The 24,308-nt window shown below is 37.5% G+C and overlaps 2 protein-coding genes across 6 annotated transcripts in view; both read left to right on the plus strand.

The window, feature by feature from the left end:
* On the plus strand, window positions 1-20,387 carry mylk4b (myosin light chain kinase family, member 4b). 4 transcript variants are annotated; one of them, XM_079888105.1, is made up of 14 exons: window positions 1-662; window positions 14,218-14,305; window positions 14,497-14,821; window positions 15,576-15,811; window positions 15,891-15,996; window positions 16,629-16,722; window positions 17,978-18,087; window positions 18,248-18,389; window positions 18,479-18,549; window positions 18,644-18,772; window positions 18,862-19,014; window positions 19,104-19,182; window positions 19,264-19,312; window positions 19,761-20,387. In XM_079888105.1, the coding sequence occupies exons 1-13, from the start codon at window positions 516-518 to the stop codon at window positions 19,306-19,308; spliced, it is 1,725 nt and encodes a 574-aa protein (XP_079744231.1). In that variant the 5' UTR covers window positions 1-515; the 3' UTR covers window positions 19,309-19,312; window positions 19,761-20,387. The 4 variants fall into 4 exon arrangements, with proteins under 4 accessions (XP_079744231.1, XP_079744232.1, XP_079744230.1 ...); XM_079888106.1 differs by having other exon boundaries at window positions 380-662; window positions 14,572-14,821; XM_079888104.1 differs by lacking the exon at window positions 1-662 and adding an exon at window positions 12,113-12,810.
* A 1,321-nt stretch (window positions 20,388-21,708) lies between these two features.
* Window positions 21,709-24,308, plus strand: part of gmds (GDP-mannose 4,6-dehydratase) — a 64,893-nt gene continuing 62,293 nt past the window's right edge. Inside the window, exon 1 of one of the 2 annotated variants that reach the window (XM_079888505.1) lies at window positions 21,709-21,967. In XM_079888505.1, the coding sequence (XP_079744631.1) occupies window positions 21,872-21,967 (96 nt within the window). In that variant the 5' untranslated portion in view covers window positions 21,709-21,871. The remainder of the gene's footprint in view (window positions 21,968-24,308) is intronic. The other variant, XM_079888504.1, reaches the window with a different exon arrangement.

The raw sequence follows: 24,308 nt of genomic DNA on the forward strand, positions 1-24,308 counted from the left end.
GATTATAGTAGTCACACATGCTGAGAACCCATGACAAGTTGCCGTTTCTCTTTAAAATGTTCTGAAGTAGGCTAACGTTATCAGTGGACCTGAGATAGGCTGAGTATGCTGCTGTCTATGGGCTGTATGTGTCAGATTATACAGGCCACGTGTAATTCGCCCCATTGTGAGTGTGTGAGTGAGCACTTTAAGTGCTGTGTCTAACGTTAAAGGATACACCGAGTTCTGCTAACTGTTGCCGTGGAGCCAGAGTTCCACCTGTCCGCCTCTCGTCTCGCTGACTGACAGATGTTTTGCTCCTCATACGGGGAGCGTTCTCTCTCCCGTTTACCAATGTCTCTCCTTTGCTGTGACAGCCCACCTTTCGTAATCTGTAGCTCGCCTGGACAGCTGATGTCAACAACCGGACCGGCGTTAAAAGAAAGAGAGAGAGAGAGAGCTAAACAAAGTTAAGGAGTTTAAAAAAGAAAAAGCAACGGTTGTAAGAAGGCTTGCTTGGTGTGAATGCAGTTGCCATGGAGAACTTCTTGCAGGATAAGGATTTCTGGATTGTAGGAAGTGTGTGTTTGATTGCATCCATCCTATGGAGACGATTTTGGAATTTATTTACATACAAGAGGAAAAGAGACACTTCTCCAGAAAGTGCATCTATTGACATTCAGGTAAAACTGAATATATCCAAAACTGACATTAAAAAATTATGTTATGTTCTAATCCACACTTAGTTAGTTTTATTAAATGAAAATGCTATTTGTATGCGGTTATAAAGCACTTTTTCATCTATGTGAATTATCTTGAATAATAAATCATTATGTATGCTATCTATCTATCTATCTATCTATCTATCTATCTATCTATCTATCTATATAGAGAGAAAGAGAGAGCTAAAGAATCACGTGACACTGAAGACTGGAGTAATAGCTGATGTATTAAAATAGAAAACCATTATTTTAAATTGTTATAATATTTCACAATATTACTGTTTTTTTCTGTGTTTTTTTTATCAAATAAAGGCAGGCTTGATGCGCTTTAGAGATTTCTTTTAAAAACATTAAAAATAGTAATGTTTTTTGACCTGTAGCCTACTGATAGAAATAAATAAATAAATATAGAACATCAAATTTTTAACTAAATTGTACGTAATTTTCCAACTAATTTTCTGTTAAGCATTATATAATGCAGTGCTGCAGTAATAACATTATTATGAATGTAGGCCTATTTAATTGAGTATTTCAGAAAATCTAGTTTTTCGACTTTTCGACTGGGGGTTAGGGTTAGAGATCCTGGGTTATCTGAGAGTCTGGCTGGGGGGTCGTGGTTGAAAACACCTGCCGTAAATGGATGAACCTATGATACTCAGAAGAAATAGATCTTAACGCTAAATAAAATAATGTGATTGATGTGTCCATTTCAAAGACTCCTCTGGGTTATATAGAAGTAAATGTGTAAATTTTATTTTGATTTGAAAGTGATTATCTTTGTACTTTTTCACAGAGCAGCCAGTTTTGCTGATACTGATTATAATGCCCAGGACTTGTAGAACAAGTGGACAGGACACTAGACTTGTAAAACAAGCATATGTTTTGTGACATAACATGACATTGTATGAACCTAAGAATACCCAAAAGACACTTAACCTGAGTTTTAAAGTATAGCTACACACTTGATAAATCAATTAATAAACCACTGAGCAAACACAATTATTATAGTAATATTTTGAAACACAATGAAATGACCAAACTGCACTGTTAATACCTAGAGTGAAAAGTGAAATGTAGAAGAGAGTACATGTAAAAGGAGTAAAGTTGTACTGTGATCCACTGTCTTCGTTCTCTCGTGTTAGTTTTTGACACCGTTGTAATTTCAATTATCTGCCCTGCTACCCAAGTGGCATTTGGAACAACATGTGTCCCAACTACAAACATTAGTGTTGCTTTCATAGTACATGAGGTAATTATAACCATGACTTATTATTGGTAGCCATGCTAGTTGTTTCCTTTGTACAATTTGTAGAAAAAAATTAGTAAAGGGAGTGAAAATATAAACTTTTTTTACCCATCAAGTTCTTTGAAAATATAACTATCTATCTCAGGGGCCCTCTAAATCCACTTTCCTGCAGAGTTTACCTCCAGCCGTGATTAAACTCACTTACCTGCAACTTTCTAGGGCTGCATTTTTATTAAAGTCTTTATTAAAACTTTTTTTATGCCCTTCCCTCAAATTGTTCACTCAGATGTACGTCATTGCTTACGTTGCATGAGTGCCTACTACTGGTGGAACCCTTGCATTGTAATGGGTTTAAATGGAAAACCCTAAGCCCTTGATCACTTGAGCAACAGCGAGTTGCTGTTGTGATGTCACACTAGTGTTGCATTGTGGTCTATGGATCTGTATAAAGTGTAGATATGAGTAGACTTGCTCCCTCTGCCAAAATAGAGGGGTCAAGGGTCTGTAAACATCTCTCGTCCACTTGATGAAGTTCAACGCACTTCAAAATGGCGGTGAAGATTCCCCCAAGGAGAAGTACTTAGGAAAGTTCGCAAGTGTGTCTAAGGGTACATTTACACAACAACAATGTACTAAAAATGGAAAAGTTTTTCCTTTTCTTTTTTCGCGTACAGGTCCACAAAGTTGTCAAAATGATCCCCTTTCTCACAGATCTAAAAATGCTATATTATTAGCCCTGTAGTTTGCAATGTCACTGTGTAAAGAAACACTATAGATTGAACACATCATACGCATAGGCTTGGTGTCACAGTTTTCACAAGTTTGCGTTTTTGTAGTTTACACTGAGACGGTAACGGTAGCGTTTTCAAAAACTTTGAACCTGTTTTCAAAAGTTTGCATTTTCAGGACGTACTTGTACCAACTGACTGCTACAGATTCATTTTGGTCATTAATAGTGCTGCCATATTCCGAGTCCGAGGACGTGAATAGCTCTGAATAGAACGTCACGTGTTGTCATCTTGAGACTACGGTCATTACGACATGGTATGAACGCAGCATGATGCAGCCTGTAATAGTAATCCTGACGACCTTATTTAGCTTGTTCAGGTGTGTTTGATTAGGGTTGGAGCTAAACTCTGCAGGAAACTGGACCTCGAGGGCCAGAGTTAAGAACCTCTGAGATAGTTCATTTTGAGTTTTGATATTTTAAGATAAACATATGTAATGTCTAATATCTAATAATCTAAAGTAAACGTGGGATTTGTGCCTTTAATGCTTAAAAAAGTCATGGGACACCAAAGTGTACTATATACAGTAAGTGGTAAGGTTAAAAAATTTTAAGTACATTTTTGTAATCTCTACCTCACTGAACTGGCCTTTCAAATAATTTTACTCACAACACACAAAAATACATTTTATAAATCAAAGATTTGCCACAAAAAAGTAAAAAATATATAAAGTAAAACTAAGCATTGACATATTAAGAAAAGACAAAAAAAGGTGTTACTCCTGAAATAACCTGTCCCATGGTTTAGAACAGTGTGTGCTAATGTGAAAATTCTGTCTTAACTCAAGTCTTGTCTTCGGGTCTGATTTAGAGGTGTCTAAGTAGGGAGAGAGTTTCTTACTGACATCTCTGCATTGTGAAAGACTGCAAACTTGTTAGTTGAGTGTCAGGTGGCAGCATGTGGCCATATACATATTGAGAAATCTTGCACTCAAAAAGTATTTAGGAGTATATTTAAGATTTGTGTATTTGAATCGCATATAAAATGTCCATCCATTTGGATTACACAGTTTTAACATAAAATAAACACACATAAATGAAACGAGTAGAATATTCCATGATTTTTTTAAAGCAGATATCTTACCTGTTTCTTGCCTGTTTTATATGGATGAATGACAAATATTCCTCACATTACGTTTATTATTTTATGTTTTAACTGTGTAATCCAAATGGATGGTAATTTTATATGTAATTCAAAATACATAAATCTTAAATTTGCTCATACAGTTGCTCATACAGTTCTGCACAAATTTATTATTTTTAAGGTTTTTAGCACTTATAATGTTATTGCATTCATTCAACATAAATCTTTAAACTAAGTTTTTCTTTAAAATGACACAAAATGCTCTGGTTACTAACATTACTAACATTACCTTCCCCTGAGATAACGGGAACGAGCATGGATGTTTTGGCACATAGGGGGAAAACTCAGTTTTTCTCTGAATATTGAAGTCTGATTGGTTCACGTCTCTGCACTTGGACAGATAAATGGCTTTTCAGCCCGCAAAAATGGGCGGGGCCAACTGCCTATTTAAGTCGCGCTAAAAGCCATTTTGAGACAGAATTTTTAGACTGTAGTACTAGTGTCGACTCGTGCAAATGCTCAGTAGCACGGCAAGCTACACAATGCTCGTTCCCGTTAACTCAGGGAACCGAGGTGACATTATGTAACCAGAGCATTCCCTTTTGGATACGGTTCACTTGCATTGGGTCAATGTTTTGACACATATGAGGAATGGACTGCAAAATGCTGTGCTATAGCACAAAACGGAAGCTGTCTTGCCAGGCTGCAGCCTGGGGGCACGTGATGACAAGGGCCCCAGGCAGACTACTAGAATCAAGGACCTAGAATGTCTCCAAAATGGCAGGCTCGGGTTTGGTACTGAAGCCTGTTGGTATGATGCCTCCTGAAGAAACCCCTGAAGGTGGCGGCCGATTAGGCAGAAAAGACCTGAGCCTGAAGGGCAGGGACCTCAAGGTCACAGAACCTGGCAAAGGTGGATCTCGAGGACCAGCCGGCCACTGCATAGATATCTGCTATAGAGATTCCACTGGACCAAGCCCAAGAGGAGGCCATTCCCCTGGTGGAATGGGCCCTAACTCCAATAGGGCACTGCAAGTCCAATGACTGGTAAGCTAGTGCTATCACATCCACTATCCAGTGAGACTGTCTCTGCTTCATGACTGTCAGCCCTTTAGAGCGGCCTCCGAAGCATACGAACAGCTGCTCTTTAGAGCGCTCGATGTACACCTCGGAAGGGAGAGCAGAGAGTGAAATGACTTGTGCCTTAAAGGGTGTGGAAAGCACCATGGGCACATAGCCTTGTCTGGTTTTAAGGACAACTTTGCTGTCTTTGGGCACTCGAAGCAGGAAGCATCCACTGAAAGAGCAAGCAGGTCACCAATTTGCTTGACCGATGCCAGAGCCAGAAGAAGAGTGGTCTTTAGCAAGAGAGGCAGAAGGTCGGCTGTCGTGAGCGGCTCTAACGGAGGGCTAATGCTTAAGCCCTCAGTGACAATGGACAGGTCCCAGGAAGAGACCTTGTTGGGGCAAGGTGGATTCAGCCTTCAGAAATCCGACCACCTGGTCGTGTCCTTCCTTAGCGGGATTGGCCATGGTGCTGCTGACAGCAGCTGAACTATACCCGGGAACCACGGCTGGTTCTGCCAGAGTGGTGCCATGAGTAAAACTGAGCTTCTGTCATCCCTAATTCGGCTGATGACCTGAGGGAGCAGTGCTACCATCTGTGGGCTAATACGTCCTTTTCCCTCAAAAAGAATATCGGGCAGTGGGCTTTCTTTTTTTCGATGCAAAGAGGTCCACTTCTGCCTGGCCGAAAAGAATCCAAATCGTCCAGTTGTCAGCGCTGTTCTCAGCTGCAGTGCCGTCAGTGCCGTTCTTGTTCTACAGTGCGAGCAGCTGGTCTCAGTGAGTGCAGCCACGCCATGGGCACGCGTCCCAATGATGCACTCTGTGAGCTCAAACATTTTGCATCAAACGTCACTGCTCTTTTAGAAAGAAAATTTGCTCTTTTGTCCTTTCACCGTAAAGCCATTGGGTCGCTGCAGAGGCTTGCTTCGACGGCGAGTAGAGAGGCTTCTGTGTTGTCATCTTTGGAGTCAGCGAGGAGATGATCTTTACGCTGAAGGAGAAAAAATCTGACTGAAATGACTTTGAGTGCGATTTAAATAGGCAGTGGGCCCCGTCCGTTTTGGCGGGCTGATAAGCTATTTGTCTGTGCAGGTGCACAGATGTGAACCAATCAGGCTTCAGTATTCTGAGAAAAACTGAGTTTTCCCCATCTGCATCAAAACATAAACGCAATGCGAGCGAACCGTATCGAAAGGGAACCAAGTATTACTTTTAGTTATTAGCTGTCCATCTGATGTTAATACTGGCCATGGTTTAGTTGCTTAAAAGAATGTTATATTAATCAATGGGTTTTTTTTATATTGTATGTAATATGTCATCATTCCATTTCTTGAATTAAAGGGATAGTTCACTTTGAAATTAAATTTTGGTATGTTTTAGCTTACCTCAAGGGCATCCAAGATATAGGTGTCTTTTTTTCCGCAGTAGTTTCAATTTTGATATTTTTAGGTCAAACCGTTCTTGTCTGACAGTCATATCATGCAGGTCTATGGTCACGGTCTCAAAGAGCATGCACAGAGTCCAAATTAAAACAATTCCCCATCGTCCAAATTAAACAATTCCCCATCGTAAGTACACATTGATGGCCTAAGACACGAAACGAGCGGTTTGTGTGAGAAAATGAACTGTATTTATATCGTTTTTTAGCTCTTATACACAGCCACGTCCAAGTGATCTGAGGGCGCGGGCGCATCCTGGTGTGTGACGTGTGCGCAGACTGGTGCATAGATATATACACTAGATGTCGCCTTGGCTACGGCAGTTCATTGGGACAAATGTATTTAATGCGACATCTAGTGTATATACTGTATATCTATGCACCAGTCTGCGCACACGTCACACAGCAGGAAGCGCCCGCGCCCTCAGATCACTTGGACGTGGCTGTGTTATAAGAGGTAAAAACGATATAAATACAGTTCGTTTTCTCACACAAACCGCTCGTTTCGTGTCTTAGGCCATCAATGTGTACTTACGATGGGGAATTGTTTAATTTGGACGATGGGGAATTGTTTAAATTTGGACTCTGTGCATGCTCTTTGAGGTGGTGACCATAGACCTGCATGATATGACTGTCAGACAAGAACGGTTTGACCTAAAAATATCAAAATTGAAACTACTGCGGAAAAAAAGACACCTACATCTTGGATGCCCTTGAGGTAAGCTAAAACATACCAAAATTTAATTTCAAAGTGAACTATCCCTTTAAGTTTTCTTAGCCCACTGGCATTTTTTTAAGCATTATGGCTCATTCACACCAATGACGATAATTATAAAGATAACGATAAAGATATAGTTCTAAAAATCATTCTAAATATAAAAGAATAGTGGAGTCAACATAATTATAACGATAATGGCACAGAGATACAATATCGTTGAAATCACATTCAGAGCGTTTTTTTTTTCCTGCTGATGAGTAATAAAAACATTGACAGCCAATCAGAATCCATTCTGCTTTAAGAGCTTGGCAGATGACAAAACTGCAGCACAAGCTTTAGTTATCGCTCATGGTGTGAACGTGCCTTTAACACTTTAGAAAATGAACCTATTGCCAACTGACAAATAAGTGAATATATGATAACTAAAGCATAATAAAACTTAATATTTAAGCAGTTTTGCTTCTAAAAATAAAAATCTTAGTAGGCCTATCTGTAAGGATATTTAGATGCAGTGCATTCTACTTTTACATTTATGCATTTGGCAGACACTTTTATCCAAAGCGACTTACATTGCATTTCAAGGTACACATTTTACATTCTCAATATTATAATCCTATTTTGTGGCAGAATTGAAGAAAATTTGTCATGAAATGGAGTCAGTAGGGGGTGTTGGATGGTCTGGTAAAGGGATAGTTCACCCAAAAATGAAAATTCTGTCATCATTTACTCACTTTTCATTTTTGGGTGAACTATCCCTTTAATAGATAGTTGTCATCACCTGAAGTGAGTTCATCAGTGTTTCCCTGGGACTCCCTCACGTCAAGGTGCACACACTCAGGCAGTGCCAAGCACATATACTGAGAGAACACGGGGAGGGGGTACTACTCAGTGACCTTCCTGGGATGGCAGGTTTGAAGGGAAAGGGAGGGAGGAGAGCGAGGATGGAATCCCTCAGGGGATGGGGGGGCATTTTGTTACCTCCCACCCTGAAATAGCCTCCTGTGCATGCTCTTCTATATATATGCATACATTGACAATGAGACCTAGTAACACACTCTTGTGGATACATACATGTGCACATATATGCACACACAAATCAGTTTTAAACCTTTCTGCTTACAGTTTGTAGAATGGTGTGCAGTGTTGGTGTACCGTTACTGGTGCACCTCTACATTTGTTCTCTCTCACACTCGCATATGCACATTCTCTGGCCAGTGCACACATGTCCACATGCTTGAGCCATCATGACACATCTAACACATTTATAAGGGGATTAGTTTTGAGGCATTAAAGAGGTGATTGACACTCAGTCTCTTCAGGTAGTTAAAGAGGTATTCAGCAGCAGTCTGACTTTATGGGCTGTCATCACCTTCAGACTGTTTTTTACTTGGGTAGGCTTGTCTCACAAGGATAGAAAAACACTGTGCTGATATGAAGTTTTTTTTTTTTTTTTTTTAACCATGAATTGACATTTAATATGCATCCTTGATGTTTCTATTAAGTTCCCACAAAGTAGATTTCTGGCATACAGTATGTTATATAGTCTCTGCCCCCTTGTGGTGGATCAGATCAACTGTCAAAAACTTTAAAATCTATAAGAAATCTTACTGAATCAAATATTTATTTATTTTTATTTACAATTTACTGACAAAAAAATGTACATACAATAAACTTTTTGCTAATAATCTTATTATTAAACCTGAAGGAGTTGTTTTTAACATACACTTGAGTTGAAATATAATTAAAAATATGATTACAAATTTGTCAGGGTGTGAAAAATCCACTTCTCATTTTATATGAAAAATTGAAAAATTATTTTTTAGATCTGAATGTGTTTCTCTGATGTCTTAACACCATTTTTTGCAGCACTGAAGTTATGTGACATCTGCTGTGACTGTCAGAGAGTTTATACAATCAGTCTGCAGCTGCTGAAGTACAAATTATGTCTCTCTGTGTGTCCTCTGTTTGTCATTCTACACATATTCTACATGCTATATAATCCCCAGCTCTGTGCCCATCTTGTGATCATCTCTTCAGGGCCGTCATATCATATTCCACCATTATGTAACACATGCAATGCTATTACATTCTATTCCATCTTGTTAACTTTCTATGTTTATTTATCAGCCTCTTTCCAACATAAGTGCTATACACTACTGGTCAAAAGTTTGGAATAATTAAGATTTTTTTTTAATATATATATATATATATATTTTTTTTTAAAGAAGTCTCCTATGCTCACCATACCAAGGCTGGATTTATTTGATCAAAAAATACTGTATAAACGGTAATATTGTATAATATAATTAGAATTTAAATAGAACATTTGTAAAGCTGAATTCATGTGTGTCACATGATCCTTCAGAAATCATTCTGATATGTTGATTTGGTGCTCAAGAAATATTTCTTATTATTATCAGTGTTGAACACAGTTTCCACAAAAATAATGAGCAGCAAACACTGTGATACATTACCATTCAAAAGTTTTGGGTAAGGAAGGTTTAAATTAAATTACATATAAATAATACTTTTATTCAGCAAGGATGCATTAAATTGATCAAAAGTGACAGTAAAGACATAATGTTAAGAAATATCTCTTTTTCCAATAAATGCTGTTATTTTTAATTTCGGAAGATGCGTAATTATGCTGAAAATTCAGCTTTGCCATTACAGGAATAAATTACATTTTAAATATATTCAAATGGAAAACAGTTATTTTAAATTGTTATAACATTTCACAATATTAATGTTTTTACTGTATTTATAATCAAAGAAATGCAGCCTTATTGAACATGCTTCTTTCAAAAACATAAAAAAATCGTAATTATTTCAAACCTTTTACTTTTATATTTTTGGAAAACTTTCGTTCCTTTAGAGAGCCAGTGGATAAAGGTCACGAGTAAGTGACCGTCTCTCTGTCCTCGTTGACTGAACCCTTGAGTTTTATGCAATGAAATGCATCTCTATAGCAAGACGTATTCCGATATAAACATTCATAAATGACACATCGAGTCTAGTTGGTTTTGTAATCTATAATTAAATCACACAGTCAGGCATGTACATACATAAAAACACCCCAGCACACTAAGGAATGTGAGCACTTAGTCTCTTTTTATAAGCTCTTGTTGTCAGAATGGTGGAGCTCACTTCACATTATCAAGTTCCCATTCCAAAGGTGCCACCAATCCTCCCAAGATTACTGAATGTTCAGCGGCTATTAATACATCAGCCAATCAGTAAACAAACCATTACTGCTCCAAGCAATCAACTGCTTGCTTGTAATGAGGTGGCCTATCACACACAGTGTGACGCATAACGATCCAGGCTAAAATAAGATTATTGTATTAAATGTTATCGGTCCCTCCGCGTGGCTGTTTTTTTAATATATACAAGCTATCGGGTTTCAGTGTAGCGTGTGAAATGGCCATTTAGTGGGACTATATCTATCTGTGTATGGTAAAAGTATACTGTAGCACCTGTTTGTGTGTGTTTGAGGATTGTCTCCGTTTACTGTCATTCTCTTACTTGTGTGAATTTGGGAATTTAGCTGATTCTTTATTAAATTCATATTCCAACGGGTGACTAAAGAATGGATATTGGATGTCAGATTCTTCTATATTGCTATAGGAAGGTGTTGTGAAAAGCTTAGAAACTAGGCCAGTTCACTGCTGACAGTTTGAAAGATTGCGGAAAAAGGTCTTGCATAGGTTATGTGAGCTGGAGGAAAATTCCTGTTTAAATTCAAGTTAAGCTTTATTACCACACACTCCTCAGATTGTTTTTCCATGAACTTTTCAGGAATCTATGGGATTTAAAAAATATTTTTTCAGATATTACATTTGCGGAAATATTTTGAGCTGAATGTAACTATAGAAATATTTATATTCATTGTAGAAATTTCCATGACTTTCCCAGTTTTTGATGATTTCTGAATAAAGGCTAAACAATTGAAATATGTTGAAATATGGTAGAAAATAAGTCGGTCCGCCTTGGACTGGTTTACGACGTGACTTCAACTAAGTAGTTTCGGCCAGACTGTTTGACTATGTGTTTTCAACTGATCATCTAAGACAGGATAAGTCTGTTATACATGCTAAAATAATGGAGAAAAACAAACTACCAAACCACGTTCATCATTATCGCAAATAAATTTAAAGAGTTTTACATATTCCATCAAGACGTTAAAAATCGACCTGTTTTCAACGTTGAAAAGTCGTAATTAGACGTTGAAGATTTGCGTCTATTCAACGTCTAATAGACGACTTTTTGCTAGCTGGGTAAAAACATTTTTATAAATATTACACTTGCAAGGAGTAATTGCTTGTCTGTTAAATATTTTGAGCTTAACATAACTTTAAAAATAGATCTAGAAAAAGTAATACATCATTTATTTATACTAGAACAAATAAATAACTAATGAAATATGTAATGACTTTTTACGTCATTGGAAATCAAATCGCAGTTTTAAAATTCCCTGATATTGCGCGACTGCAGAAACTAACATTGTGGCAAACATTTCGGTGAATTTCTGGCAACACATTTTCTTTCCTTTTGAAAGACTTGCGGTAAGGTACTGTTATCATATTGTATTCTCATTAGCATTTTTCTCATGCATAGTAGTTCAAATTCAGTATCTTTATAGAGCTTCTCCGAACAATAAAACAGTGGAACCACGTTGAAAATTGACCTCTGAGCCATTTCAGTGTCTCGGCAGCTATTCTGTCCCAGTTCTTCAGTAGACTCAGCCGTGCACACCTGCTCTTGTTCAATCAAACACTTTCTCTCGGCTCATTGTGTTCTCTAGCCTGGAACAAATGAATCAGGGTTACGTAAGTAACATATGGACGCAGACCTTTATCTGAGGTGTTGATTGTCAGTCAATCAAGGGAAATCTACTGGTTTAACAGTCTCTTCATTTAAAGGTTCTGTCAGTGGTGTTGATACGTCACTCTTTGAGTCCATCAAGCTCTATTCTCGCACCCACTCTGGTTTCAGTGTCTTCACACCTGGCTCTAGGGTTCACACACTAATCGTACACAGCAGACCCTCCTCCAGATGATAACACTGACCACTCGCATACCGGCCAATAGGCAGCAGCATGTTGAGCTCTATAAAAAGCATCGGCTTTAGAAGCTAGAGACACCAGACAGATGGATAACAAGAGAGAATGAAAAGGGGAACCAATGATCTGTAGGTTGGAAAACATTGTCAAGAAGACGTGAAGAGGACAGGTTAAACTTCTATTTGTTTTAAAGCGTTTCATTATGAGTTCTAATCTTGTGAAGTCTCTTGCTCGGGTTTATGACCCCAAACCACTTCATGCTCAGAAACGATGCGGAAGAGCCACAACGAGAAGAGCTTCGCTTTCTACTTCAAACAAACGTCTATCTTCACCACTTTCTGATCAGCCTTCATCAAAATCCTCCTCATCTTCTGCTCTTGTACATATTGAAGGACAAGTCAATGATCTGAGTGATAAGATGGACAAACTCCTCGCCTTGCAGGAAGCGTCTTTAAGACAATTGGATGCCATCGGTCAAGATCAAGGAACAGCTACCCGTGGACGGAGCGTTGAGCAGATGTTGTGTGACATGCGTGCCGTCATAGAAACTGTTCGAGAGAAGGAGGAACAACAGGATCAGCGACTTGATGCTTTGGAGCGACTGGTTAGCGGCATTCAACAGGTTGTCAGTTTCATTGCTGAAGTGTTGAAACACTCGAGATTGGCTGATCTCTTGAAAAACACACACTCAAAATCCAGCAGCAGGGTGAGTTTAAATGTTTTATGCACCAATTTAGTGTTTAAAATGTTTAAAAGCACTCATTTAGGTACGTATTCCTGAAGTACTGTGGAAAACACTCATAAAATACCACACATGTTGGCGGCCCCTAAGTTAATAACTAATGATCATTGTGATGGAAGCGAATCAATCAAAACTAACTTTAGCTGGACAATAACTTTATTCTAGAGCTGCTGTAAAGCCCAAAAAATCTCTGTTACTTTAATTTCCTATTATCACTGTAAAGCTGCTTTGAAACAATCTATATTGTTAAAAGCGCTATATAAATGAAGGTGACTCAACGTAATTTTTAGTGTAGGCTACAAAAGTCTTTTTTGTAAGACCCTCTTTTTTGTTTTTTTGTTAACAAAATTGTGTTTTTGTGGCTTATTCAATTTTACTTTGGCATGACAATTAGAGTATTGCCAAATAATTTTAAGGTTAAGTGTGTATAAAATATTAATTCTTTCACTGTATTTTTCTCTATTTCGCACCCGGGTCTCGTCTACAGTCGACGTTAGTTTCCTATATTTATACTCTAGCGCGTCGATGTCGGCTGAGTCCTCTAACCCTATACTGTAGGTATGCGCGTTTGAATATATATGTGATGTATATGAATATATATAATTTTTTAACGCTTCCGCGTAGCCACGTGAACCGGAATTATCCCGACAACGTTTTATCTGTACAGAGGTAAAGGGAAGAGAAGGAGGCCTTCACAGGGGGAGGCCTGTACATGATCAATAAGTTATGACAACACATGTTTTTACAAATAAGTTAAGCAGTTTTCAAATGTTTTCATAAGTTATGCAAGACATTTTTAAGTCAGTTGAAATGACTTAAGCATTCAAGTTGATTGTACTTAAAAATTTAAGGTAGCAACTTTTTTTAAAAAGTGTACAAGAGAAGAAATATTTGTATTTTTTCTCCATATATTTGACTTGAGTATTTTACACATTTGCTTTTCATGTTGTGTGTAGTTTGTCATCTTTTATGTGACGTAAATGTTAAGTTGGATATACATTAAATGTTCTGTATTTATTTTCCAAATGAGTTTGGTTTCAGGGGATTTTCTAGAGCATGAGTTGTCAGTTTCATTGTCCTTGTCATTTGCTTGAGCCGTTTATAAAACAGATTGACTGATGACATGATGAGTGATTCGCAGTACCAGCTCAAGGACACTCATAGCAGATGATTGTGTGTGATCAGAAATATCAGGTTCATTGCACGTTAGCAGCTCAGAGGATTCGAGTGAAAATACGTCACTGAATAGCTTGAAAGCAGGTGCTTTTATTTAAAGATGTGTTAATAAATGATAATCTTGTGAACATAGACTTAAACTTGTGTAAAATCACTCTTCTCTCTTTCTCTCCTGTTGTTTCTTTCTCTCTCTAGTTTAGAGAAAAGGATGGGAAGGAGAAATCTAAAGTGTACCCAAAGGGGCTAAAAACCCAGAAGAGAAAGAAACCACTGGAAGCATCAGGTGAGAAAAAAACAAACACACACAGTGGGGTTCAAAAACTAGAAATCACATTGACAATCTATAATTCAAAATCTAATTTGAACCTGAAATTTTGTCAGATTTAAAACAAAGAAATGTTTGACATAAAAATTAAGAAATGTTTAAGACTCTGTGCTATATGCTCACCCCCCCCCCCCCCCACCCCACCCCAGACTTAGTGCAGGCTGGTTTTGAAGAAGTGCAAAAGCTCAATCAACAGAACAATCAGCTTTCTCAATGCACAACAGAGACCGTAGCTGGCACAGTTGCACACCTGGAGCAAAAAGAAGACAGCTATAATGATAGAAAGGATGAGGCCGCAGTGGAAGACGAGGCAAGAGAGCAAGAAATCGTTGCTGAATTATTGCCGATAAAAGAAGAGGATAAAAAAGAGGAAGAGGAGAGGTCAAAGAAAGAGGAGGCATTATGGTTATCAGAGGAGAGGCAACTAGCTGCTCCAAATTCATATGGCCAGACTGATGAAAGCACACCAGACAGGTACATCCTCAATATTTTGTTCAGTAAATGACTTTTAAATAAGTATTCAGAAGTATTAAACCCTGCAAAAATATTACTAAACAAATAATGTGCTTAGAATAAATAAAATTACATTGATTCAGTGTAAATCATACATACATACACCCATTCAAAAGCTTGGGGTTAAGATTTGTTTAATGCTTGGCAAGGCTGCATTTATTTGATCAAAAATACAGTAAAAACAGTAACATTGTGAAATGTTATTACAATTTAAAGTAATTGTTTGCTACTTTAATATTGTCAACATTTTTAATGTGACAGCAACGCATTATTTTTAGCAGCCATTTCTCAGTTTTCAGTGTCACATGATCCTTCAGAAATCATTCTAATATGCTGATTTGCCGCTCAAGAAACATTTCTTATTATTATCAATGTTGAAAACTGCTTCATATTTTTCAAGATTCTTTGATGAATAGAAAGTTCAAAAGAACAGCATTTATTTGAAATTAAAAAACTTTTGTAACTTTATAAATGTCCTTTGTTGAATAATAAAAAGCTTACTGACCCCAAACTTTTGAAGCAGTGTCAGTAAAAAAAAAAAAACATAAAAATAAACATATTCCATTTAAAATTTTAAAACTTCAATACAATTAATTTATGTAAAGAAATATATTTTGAAATATTTTGATATATTAAAATAAGATGTATTTATATTTGATACCTCTCTTTTAATTTATATTATCTTTTAATTTATACATATATTACACTCGTGTAGCTGTGAGGAGAATCTGGAAATAACTTTCAGCACTAAGAGGCATGTTGCTGACGAGACTCTGACAGATGACCTTAAAAAAAGCAGAGTGGAGGAGGCGTCAGAGGAAGAGGATAAGGAATTAAAGGAGGAAGAGGAGGCAGGACTTGAAGCTGCAGAGGCGGGACCAGAGAGACCGGAGGCGGGGACAGAAGAGGAGAGGAAAGATGCAGAGTCAGAAATTGACGAATATGTCATTGGTAAGAAAATCGGTGTAGGTCTGAGAATAATGTAGATATATTTCCCTTTTCTAGTTACATATTCTAATCTTTTCCACAGATTCTTCCCCTCCCCCACCTGCACCATTTGAGCACCGTCTTGTGACACCCAAAACCCACCAGATTACCAGCTACTACGCTATCAATAAAGAGGAAGTTCTCGGGGGGTGAGTTACAGAAGATATTAATCTTACATCATATTAGGATGCCTGCGATATTAAACCCATGGCATAAGATTCCTAAGCATTCTAAGAGCTTACAGGACACGCGATACACAAGGGGATGAAAATGACAGACGTGTGTGTGTGTGTGTGTGTGTTGGAAAGAAAAACTTTAAGAGATAGAGACGTTGTAAGGCCTGCCCAATTGGTCCAACGACAGTTTCCCATAAGCGGGTGAAGGTTTCTGTGTGGCAAAGTAATTTAGTTCCAATTAAACTTTTATCTGACTCCTTTTTATCACAACCTCGAATTTTAGTTGGAATGCCAATTGGTTATTGGTCATTTATATAATAGTTTAGCTACACATTTGATTATTCTATCTAACTCTTTACTTTATATTTTACCCGTTCATTAGGAAATCAATGTCGCCTTGAGTTCCTCGTGCCAGCCTTTTAACGAAAGATGAAAAGAAGTTTATGACATTCAGTATTACAGGCCGATCTCAGTACAAATCATGCTGAGCCTCTTGAAACATCTCTTTAAATAATCAGCCCAAGACAGAAACCTCTTTCACATGGAAACATGTGCTAACAATGGGAATTTGATACTTTTTATTGTTTTATTTTAATTTGGAATAGAGGACGCTTTGGGATGGTGCACAAATGTGAAGAAAAAACTTCTGGCCTCATATTAGCAGCCAAGATCATCAAAGCCAGGAGTCAAAAAGAGAAGGTAAATGCCTGTGTCCATTTTAAGACATCAGTACTATGACTTTAAGGTGGTGGTTCTGATTTCTCAGTTAAAGGGATAGTTCACTTTGAAATTAAATTTTGGTATGTTTTAGCTTACCTCAAGGGCATCCAAGATGTAGGTGTCTTTGTTTCCGCAGTAGTTTCAATTTTGATATTTTTAGGTCAAACCGTTCTTGTCTGACAGTCATATCATGCAGGTCTATGGTCACCCCCTCAAAGAGCATGCACAGAGTCCAAATTAAAACAATTCCCCATCGTAAGTACACATTGATGGCCTAAGACACGAAACGAGCGGTTTGTGTGAGAAAACGAACAGTATTTATATCGTTTTTACCTCTTATAACACAGCCACGTACAAGTGATCTGAGGGCGCGAGCGCATCCTGGTGTGTGACGTGTGCGCAGACTGGTGCATAGATATATACACTAGATGTCGCCTTGGCTACGGCAGTTCATTGGAACGAATGTCTTTAAGGCGACATCTAGTGTATACACACGTCACACAATAGGAAGCGCCCGCGCCTTCAGATCACTTGGACGTGGCTGTGTATAAGAGCTAAAAACGATATAAATACAGTTCGTTTTCTCACACAAATCGCTCGTTTCGTGTCTTAGGCCATCAATGTGTACTTACGATGGGGAATTGTTTAATTTGGACGATGGGGAATTGTTTTAATTTGGACTCTGTGCATGCTCTTTGAGACAGTGACCATAGACCTGCATGATATGACTGTCAGACAAGAACGGTTTGACCTAAAAATATCAAAATTGAAACTACTGCGGAAAAAAAGACACCTACATCTTGGATGCACTTGAGGTAAGCTAAAACATACCAAAATTTTATTTCAAAGTGAACTATCCCTTTAAGTTTTAGTTTTAATCAGCCAATCAACTTATGGACCACTTGGTGATATAATGACACTGTGTGCTGGTGGAGTCAGTCATTTACTTTTATAGTATTTGTTTTGTGCTTTTATATATATTTTTTTATTGTTGCTTTATTTTAGTTAGTTGCCAAGGCGAGATTTCTAATTTCATGTTTCCAAAATTTGAAATTTTCATCTAATATTTATATTTAATGTTATTTCAGCATTATTTCAATTAACAGAAATAATTTTTAATAGTTTTAGATTTAGTTAACATCAGTTAACAACACTGGTCCATGAACAAGAGTGAGAACCGCTTCTTATAACTGTGTAGCAATGAATCACAGATTTGACATGTTTGTGTTGTCAGGAGGTAGTAAAGTGTGAGATTGAAGTGATGAACCAGTTGAATCACGCCAATCTGATCCAGCTCTACGCTGCCTTTGAATCTCGACATGAAATCATTCTAGTGATGGAGTAGTAAGTTACATCCACAAACACACATACATCTCTGTCTCACACACAGACACTAACTAAATCTCATTCATGCTTTCTTTCTCCTAGTGTATTTAAGAATCACTTGAATGTGAATCACAGAATGTGCTGCTAACATGTATTGTGTGCCTTGTGTACCGCCTAGTGTTGATGGTGGAGAGCTGTTCGACCGGATCATAGATGAGAACTATAAGCTGACCGAGTTGGACACAGTGCTGTTCATCAGGCAAATCAGTGAAGGGCTTCAGTATATGCACAAGATGTACATATTACACCTTGACCTAAAGGTACCAAATACATTATTTTAAATAATATGTAATTAAAGCAGCTGCATAAGAACAACAAGAAGTCTGAATACATTTTACTGTTCCAATAGCCTGAAAACATTCTCTGTGTCAGTCGAGAAACAAACAAGGTCAAGATAATCGATTTCGGGCTTGCAAGGAGGTAAGTATTTGTATCTGTGTCTGTGTCTCTTCATTTGTATCTTCATGAATCTACTGTTTTTCTCACACCGATTTGTTCTTCATCTTCCTTTCAGATATAAACCCAGGGAAAAGTTGAGGGTGAACTTTGGTACTCCTGAGTTCCTGGCTCCTGAAGTCATCAACTATGAATTTGTCTCATTCCCAACCGATATGTGGAGTTTAGGTGTCATCACTTACATGCTGTGAGTCTGTACCATAGACATCAATGAACAATCGTAATTATACAAAAGGAGGACGTTTTGTGAAAACGTACTTATGTTTGTGTTTCTAGGCTCAGTGGCTTGTCTCCGTTCCTGGGTGAAGATGATAATGAGACGCTAAATAATATCCTGGCATGTCAGTGGAGTTTTGAAGAGGCAGAGTTTGCCGACATCTCCGAGGAGGCCAAAGACTTTATCACACGTCTGCTTGTGAAGAGCAAAAGGTTTGTGTGTCCCCAGAAATTGGCTTAATCTGACCAAAAATCGGACTTTTATACCAGTTACCAGTATGCATATTTCTTTTTTCATGCAGTTGGAGAATGAGTGCATCCCAGTCCCTGAAACACCCATGGCTTTCAGACAGAGCGCTTCACTTCCGTCTTCACCATCAGGTTAATAACAGCCTTGGCTAAATTAGAGCATTAGTGAATTAATGCAAATTAAGATAATTAATGTATGTGTTTCTCTCACAGAAAAACAAGTGTCACTCTTCACATGCCCCTCCTCCAGAGGGCTAAACAGGTAAGAGATGCACGCAAACCATTAAAAATTCACTCCATCTGTTTTCTAAACGCATTATATAGATCTTATTGAGACCAGTTCATCCGTGCATCCATTTAATAAAACTTTTAAAAAATGATTTGGCCTTGTAATGTTTAATTAAAATGTCATTACTGGACCTTCTGGTAAAAACAACTTCTGGTGACGTATGCAAGAATTTTACAATCATTTAGTCTGCTTAAACTCACCTTTGCAAACCCACATTTATCTGCATCAACTTTTGAACACAACGCATCTTAAAATCCAATCAACAACCGATGGATGTAACCAAGTCCTACATTTTCTGTTTCTACTTCCCTTTCATTGTGACTTGAACAATTAGCCGATAACAATAAACGATAAAACTCATTGACTGTCTAATATGATTAACTTCACTTGGGGGTAACATTAATTTTCATGTGTTTTGCAGAAGTGATCATTGGCTCTCCTTGTGCCGTGGTGACAAACTGGACCAATACCGTTGTTCCTGAACAACTACACAACATCTGTTTAATATTACAGTCACATACTGTACTGTACATGAATGTTGCCTGCTTACCTCAACCTCAAACTAAAACAGCATTCAACACATTAAAAATACTGCTCTCTTCTTGAGTTACAAAAATATTTCATCGTTTGTAAAATGGTAACCATTTATGGCTGCATGACAAACTGGCCCTGTGCTCCAGTCTCGGTTTAAGTGGGTTTTAGCTGTTGTCTTATTAAAAAATGACTACAGATAGTTAATACTACAGTGATTTGGTCTCGCATGTGCACTTTATAATAGGACAGGACTGGAAGAAGGATGTTTATGGCTAAAAGTGCAAAATAGAAATCTTCATCCATACTCTATATGCACAAATGTACTGAGTCTTATCATGGTAATATTCTGTATGTCACAGGTTTATGGTAACATTTCAATCACGTGATATTTGTGAGGGCATTGGAGTCTTGTTTTGACTGAAATTCGCACAGGAAATACCGTACTGTATTTTACACTTGAAAGCCTAGATACCTTAATGTAATCCTGCAAATTAAACGTAATGTCTTTTCTGATTTTCTGCCTTTCAGGAGGTCTAAGTGACAAAGTTTGGAGTTTTTCTGTGTGCTTGTACCTACTGTTATCTGATACAAATAGCCATGCCCCAAATGCACTTCTCACTTACCACATTTTATTCTATAATATCATTTAGGGTTTCCTCTAGGGCAAATGTATTGTACAAAACGAATTGTTCAGAATCCCATGAGCTTTAAATGCTTAGCTAATGCCTCAAGCTGCTGATATCAGACTTAGACTTATTGTATTGGGGTTTTTTTTAAGCTTGAAATTTGAGACTGGGACACTGGATCCAAGACTGGCTCACTCCCTCTCTTTGTAGTAAACATCTCACCTTCCATGAAGGCAAATGAAAAAAAAAAACAGAACACTACCTACCAATGTTTGTGTGTGGTTCTACATATGAAGACAATGTTTTGCGTTGATCACCCTGTCTGATGTTTACTTGAAAAGCTTTCACAATATAGTGAATATACTTTACTGTACGTCAGCTGATAGCTAACAAAGTAATGTTTTTAGATAACACTAGCATTATGAGTGAAAGCTGAAAAATCCAAGTATCACTTTTTGATGTTTTTGAGAAAGTTTCATTTTTAATCATAAGTGAGAAAAGATTTATTTATTGTTTTATTGTTATTTATGTTTGATTTCTCTTTCTGTATATTTGAGGACTGGATTAAGGAAGACTGAAATATAATAACAGGAAAAATTTTAACATTTCAATACTATATTAATATAATTTAGTATATTAGTTCATGTATATTGTTGTAAGTGCCTTATGTGGTGTATGTGCCTTAGAACTTTAAATATTATCTAAATTAAACTAAATATATATTGAAAAAAAAACCATTTGATTGTTTCGCTCATTCCTTCCTCTTTTGCATGGGGGGCAGTCGTGCATACTGGAAACGGTGCTCTTGAGCAAGGCGCCTAACCCATAGATATCGCCTAACCCCCACTGCACCGGATGTGTGTGTGTGTGTGTGTTCACTACTCACTGCTCCTGATGTGTGTGTGTGTGCACTAATTCCAGACTGACCAGACTGGAAAACCAGCAAATCAGCTTTGGCTATTTTTTTCAGCAGTGATTTAGGCCTAGGAAAAAATCTATTTATTATTTATTTTTATTTATATTGTTTATAATAATATACATACAATATTTATTATCGTGTTGTTGTTATTATAATAATTATAATGAAGAGATTGAGTAAAAAGTTGTTCCTCCTGAACATCGAGTCCTTTAGAGGACGCTGTGATACATGTACGCCCTATAAGCCTAAGATTTGTCTCCTCTTTATTCTGTGGTGCGTACGTCACCTGCGCTCTGGTCTGTGATTGGCTGCTGAGTGCAGGTTCCTGATGTGTCTCTCAAGGAGTGCTGGAGTTTCGGATGTATGCAGGTTTGCATCAGTACGTTATAAAAGATCGCGCAAAGTGGAACCAAACCCCATAGACTCAGTCCGAACCGAAACCAGCTCCAGACAATGGCTCAGTGTCCAGCAGCGTCGGCCAGTGGTGATGTGAACGGAGGCAGCAAGACGAAGAGGAAAGTGGCCATCATTACAGGCATAACCGGTCAGGTAATGTGAAGGCTCGTCTCTACATATGCGACGCGATGGTATTTACGGATATACACCTAAAAATGAAAATCATCCTTATGCTGTTCCAAACGCTTATGACATTAATTGTTCGGTGAAAAACAAAATGAGATATCATGTCAGTCAGGCTGAATGACACCCTCACTCATCATTCAGTTTCATCAGAGGAAAAAAATAGAGAGAATAGTAACAGTCCAGACTAATATTAAACAGTTTTATCCTAAACACATACTGACTGCAAGGCTAGATCTCCTTACGGTTTTTGTTTACCATGGTAACCATAATTTTCGCTAAAATACCATAATTGCTATGAATATAGTAATCTTTGTCGACCTTTAATACTTTTATATGGACATATATACATGTATAACACATTTATTATTGTATTATTATTAATATTGTATTATTATAAATAATAGTTTCATGATCACACGTGGTCATCTCCTGACTCACAGACAAAAACTGCCAACTAACTTGCACTACTGCCAGCCTCTTGCACAACATTCTTATTGCATAACTGAAGATTAATATTTGATGCTACGTGTCATTACTACGAAGATGACCATCACTTTCACTAAAAGCTATTACTATACATGTGTTAGAGCTCTGCCCTTTTCACTGTTACCTGAATGTACTTGCCACTCCCAAACATTAGAAAAATAGTATCTACTATGTGTACTCTCCCACTTGTTGTTTCTTTTTGTATTCATTTATTATTACAGTAGGTGCGTCCAATTTTTTGTGTACTTATGCACTATTCTATGGCATTTTTTTGTAGTATAGTTGTGTGTTCGCACAGAAAATTCCAAAAAGAAAAAACCTTATAAAATTCATACACTAGTTAGTAGAGTGCATACATAGTGTATAGTGCGTCATTTGGGCACAGCTAGGTTGTATCGCCTAAAGAGAATGCATGTCTGCACAAAATATGCCCTGTTCTGTCTGTAATGCTGGTGACGTTTTATTCCACTTGTATGTGGCTGGAATGAAAATGTTTGACAATTTGCATACGGTAAGCAACGTTTACAGCTGTCGTGTACAAGAAGGAGAGTTTTATGTGAGGCCCATAATTGCCGGCTGTTGCTTATCTAACCCCACCTATGCGCTTTTCATTATGAAATGAACGCAATGTTTCATTATACACAATGAAATATGTAATGAGAGAACTCTGCAACACATATTTGATACCTAAAGGTTCACTGAAGACATAAGCAGGTAGCAAGCTGTCGTTTTCCAGATTGCTGATTGAAGACAGTTGAAACTGTTCAGAAGTAGACAAAAGGGCATAGGCTAACTATAAATTCGGTTGAAAATAGTATATTTGTAAATGTTTGGGATGTTTAACAGTATATTTCCAAAACTGAGAAGAAATACAGCACATAAAAGTTTCTGTGACTGTATAAACCATATGAATATTTAACAAGGCAAGTGCCGCTCATTTATTTTTTGTTTTTTTAGTAAAGGCTACACCCATGATTACAAACATTCTCGAGTCAAATTAAAATGATGCTCCGGTCAGGAGACAGAAAGATGAGGAAATGTTAGCTTTTGTAAATATTAAATGAGTGTAAAATGCCTGTGTACAGAGCCTCTCCCATGAGACTTCATTAGAAGTCTCACATTGTTATAGTGCAAACACAAGGGGTTTCTAGATTCTTCTGAGGAAGCTTGAATCTGCCTCACCTTCATTTGTCAGTTGTTGTGATGGTGACAGCTGGCATTGTCTGAGGAGCCTTTTTAGCTGCTGGTGGTACCGGTGAGCTACTGTTAAAAGTAATGTATGCTTTGGTGTACAGGAGAATAATGCAGAATAACTTGCTTAAGAGGAATCATCTATGTTGTTTTTGTTTTTACAAGACAATGCTCCTTCTCAAATTGCAAAGACAACCAAAAAGTGGCTTGAGAACAATTCCATCAGGCTAATGTTTTGGCCTGGTCAGAGTCCAGATTGAAAACCTTATAGTGAATATTTGGTCTCACATTAAGCTCAAATTAACTGTGAGATGCTTTTTCTGTGAGAACATGCTGTACTTTTTCAACATTATATGTGCAATTCTTGCTAATTTCCTCCCGATGAGTGATTTGTGATTAATATATATATATATATGTCTGCCTGCGTGTCATACATAACGTCATGTTCATTGTAATTGAGCTCTTTTGATTAACAGGAAAGACCAGCTTTTAACGTTCGTTTGGATGCGGTCCGGAAAATCTCACATAACTTGAATGTTTGCAGTACGTGGTGTTTGACATTTAACATTAAAAGACTGAAGCAGGAAGTTCCTGGTTCGTCTCATTATAATAAAAGGGTCAACTTGGGCAG

The sequence above is a fragment of the Squalius cephalus genome (assembly GCF_949319135.1).
Source record: "Squalius cephalus genome assembly, chromosome: 12".
NCBI lineage: Eukaryota > Metazoa > Chordata > Actinopteri > Cypriniformes > Leuciscidae > Squalius > Squalius cephalus.